Source organism: Atta colombica, unplaced genomic scaffold (genome assembly GCF_001594045.1).
Source record: "Atta colombica isolate Treedump-2 unplaced genomic scaffold, Acol1.0 scaffold205, whole genome shotgun sequence".
NCBI lineage: Eukaryota > Metazoa > Arthropoda > Insecta > Hymenoptera > Formicidae > Atta > Atta colombica.
This window is the reverse complement of record NW_017259300.1, coordinates 2,747,311-2,750,039: the sequence shown is the minus strand read 5'-3', so window position 1 is coordinate 2,750,039 and position 2,729 is coordinate 2,747,311. Positions and strand designations below refer to the sequence as shown.

Here is a 2,729-nt window from a genome sequence, read left to right as displayed (position 1 = left end):
ATTTATTTATTTACTTTTAAATTATGTTATTTAAACATTAAAAAATATTGCATATTAATTTAACACATTTATATTAAATTAATGCTCTGATATTAAAAGTTCAACACAAAAAATTTTGATAAAAATATAAGTGAATCGTTTTTAATACAGATATAAAATGTTTTTCACTATATATGTACATAAACTTGTAAAAATAAATATAAGGTACACACACACACACACACACACACACACGCGCGCGCGCGCATGTATTAAAATTAATATTAAAAAAGGACCAGGGGAACTCGAATTTAATTAATCGCATAACTCAGTGATATACAATATTTTCGAAATGATAATTATCTGTATTTGCATAAGATACTTTTAAAAACTGTTAAATGTGCATTAATAATTGCAACTACATTTTTGAAAAAGTAATTTCCAGATGATTGCCATGAAATTGAAATGATTGCCAATGCTGAAATTTTTCAAACACACATTATTCAATCATATGCAATCAGCCAACTTTTCGAATTTTTATATTTTTATTACAAATTCATAAATGTATATTTTTGTGTACTATGTTAATAAAAATAACATAATTTTTTTGATAACTATTTAATCTCAGCAACTTTCCGATTTATCTTGTAGATTTCAGTTTATTTTTGCTTCCGACATGTGTAAAATACATTAAATTATTTAACAATTATTTAACAATTATTTAACTATTTATTCTACTATTTTATTTTACGTTACATTTCGTAGTTATATTTTTATATTGACTGCAAGATAATACACTCACAATGTGATTGTTATAGATTATTTCTATGATGCATGATCGTTTGCATTTTAAGACGCAAACTCGTATTATACCGCAAAATAAAAATACTTGAGACAACTCATGTTTCATTCCCGACTGTCGCTTCTCAATTCACCTTATATAATCAGATTACCTGCGCGAACGTGTGAACCAAATAATTTACTTGGGTTAAGAACTTTATTGGACTTTGCTTTCCTTAAACCATATTGAAAAAATATAAAAATAAGCTCGCGCCTAAAATCTTCTAAATGACAGCGACTCGTTAAAATTTCAGAAAAATCTCTCGATTAAAAATTATTTTAAATATATCAATTTTCTCTCATTGAGAAATTTTCGATAGAATTTCCTCTAAATGAGGTTGAAGTTTAACGGTGAAGTGTTGTGTAATTACTAGAATCATAATTAATCATTGTTATTTGTTATAAATATGGCACCGGAAAAGCTCAGGTATCTGTACGTATCGATCACTCATACGTGTTAGTCGTGCAAAGTGAGTCATATAAGGGGGATCAAATTGCCAAGCAAGAAGGAATCTCGCTTGTCGCTGAAGACAGAATTCTGCATATTATTTAACTTAAGTGTTTCTGTGCGACGAAAATGCGCGGTATCACGGAAAGAACGCCTCTAAGAAGATCTACGGATTCGATCGATTACATTGAATTCGCCAGCCTCTTAAGGTCTCGAAGAACGCGACTACGACAGTTTCAATGCTGCGTCTGCGGTATCTTGATGTAAGTGTAAGTTATATTCAAAATAGGATTGAAAAAAATAAATTGAATAATTTCTGATAGAAATTTCCAAATTAATAAAATAATATTAAATAAGATTACCAAATTACATCCAAATTCTTATTTTTTACTTTCAAATTTAATTAGGGATAAATTATATATATATTTTACTTACAAAAACTGCAGCTAAATCAACAAACTCATGCTATTTTATAAAAAAGTGGAAAGATGCAGAAATAAATGTCTAGCAATTTAAATTTCATTCTAACAATTATAGGATCTCTAATATCCATCGAGCTATCAGTAGATAGCAAGAATTTGATCGGATTACTAAAAGATAATAAATTACATGCCAAAAATATCGCACATTAGAGAAATTAAGATTACTGAGCGATTAGATTTTTCAATATGATTTATGATTTTTCACTATTTCACAGAGTGGTTTTTACTATGGCTTTGATAGTATCCGTCAGCTACTCTATGAGCCAAACCAATTCCACTAATCCTAAGCATGAAAATGCAACATCTCCTGACAGTTCAGATAATGCCTTGAGATTAGGATTGGCCCTTGGATCTATTTCGCACGCAGCCTTCAGCAGCACCGCTAGTGTCACAGCTGAACCCAATTCTATCTTAATATCTAAAGAGAATATCAACATTTCAACAAAGCATCTCAGCCAAATGGAATACACCCAGGCATTACGAGCTGGCGAACAGGCGATAAAAGATCATCTATCTGCAGATGTAATCGTTGCGAAGTCACCGTTGCTACCTTCATCTCCTGAGTCCAGACATCGCCACGCAGTAAGCACATGTTCCAACGTTAGCGCTCTTGCTTTAGCAGCAGTGGGCGAAATTGCGGCGACGAAAATAATCGAGAAAATGAGGTAAGACTTCGTTTTGTTCTGTAAAGTGACATAAATATGACAAAGATCTTCAATTTTTTAAGAAAAAATATTATTAAGCTCTTTAAATTAAATTGTTAAGATTATTTTAAACAATCATAATTCGCATTAGAATTCAGAGTATAATGTTGTTTTCATGCACTGTGTAAAAAAAAACAGCATTTGACTGACTTGCATGGCATTTCTTGAAGTGAAATCTCACTCTAAGAGAGTGAAAATACGGCCATTTTTGGAGAAGAATGAAAATATATCATTTCTTGGGAAAAAAAGTGACAATTTTCATACTCTTTCAAAAAT

The 2,729-nt window shown here is 30.6% G+C and overlaps 1 protein-coding gene across 1 annotated transcript in view; it reads left to right on the top strand.

The window, feature by feature from the left end:
* The first annotated feature begins 1,185 nt into the window (after positions 1–1,185).
* Positions 1,186–2,729, top strand: part of LOC108687303 (peroxidase) — a 4,985-nt gene continuing 3,441 nt past the window's right edge. Inside the window, exons 1-2 of the mRNA XM_018192994.1 lie at positions 1,186–1,530; positions 1,965–2,414. Of these exons, the coding sequence (XP_018048483.1) occupies positions 1,397–1,530; positions 1,965–2,414 (584 nt within the window). The 5' untranslated portion in view covers positions 1,186–1,396. The remainder of the gene's footprint in view (positions 1,531–1,964; positions 2,415–2,729) is intronic.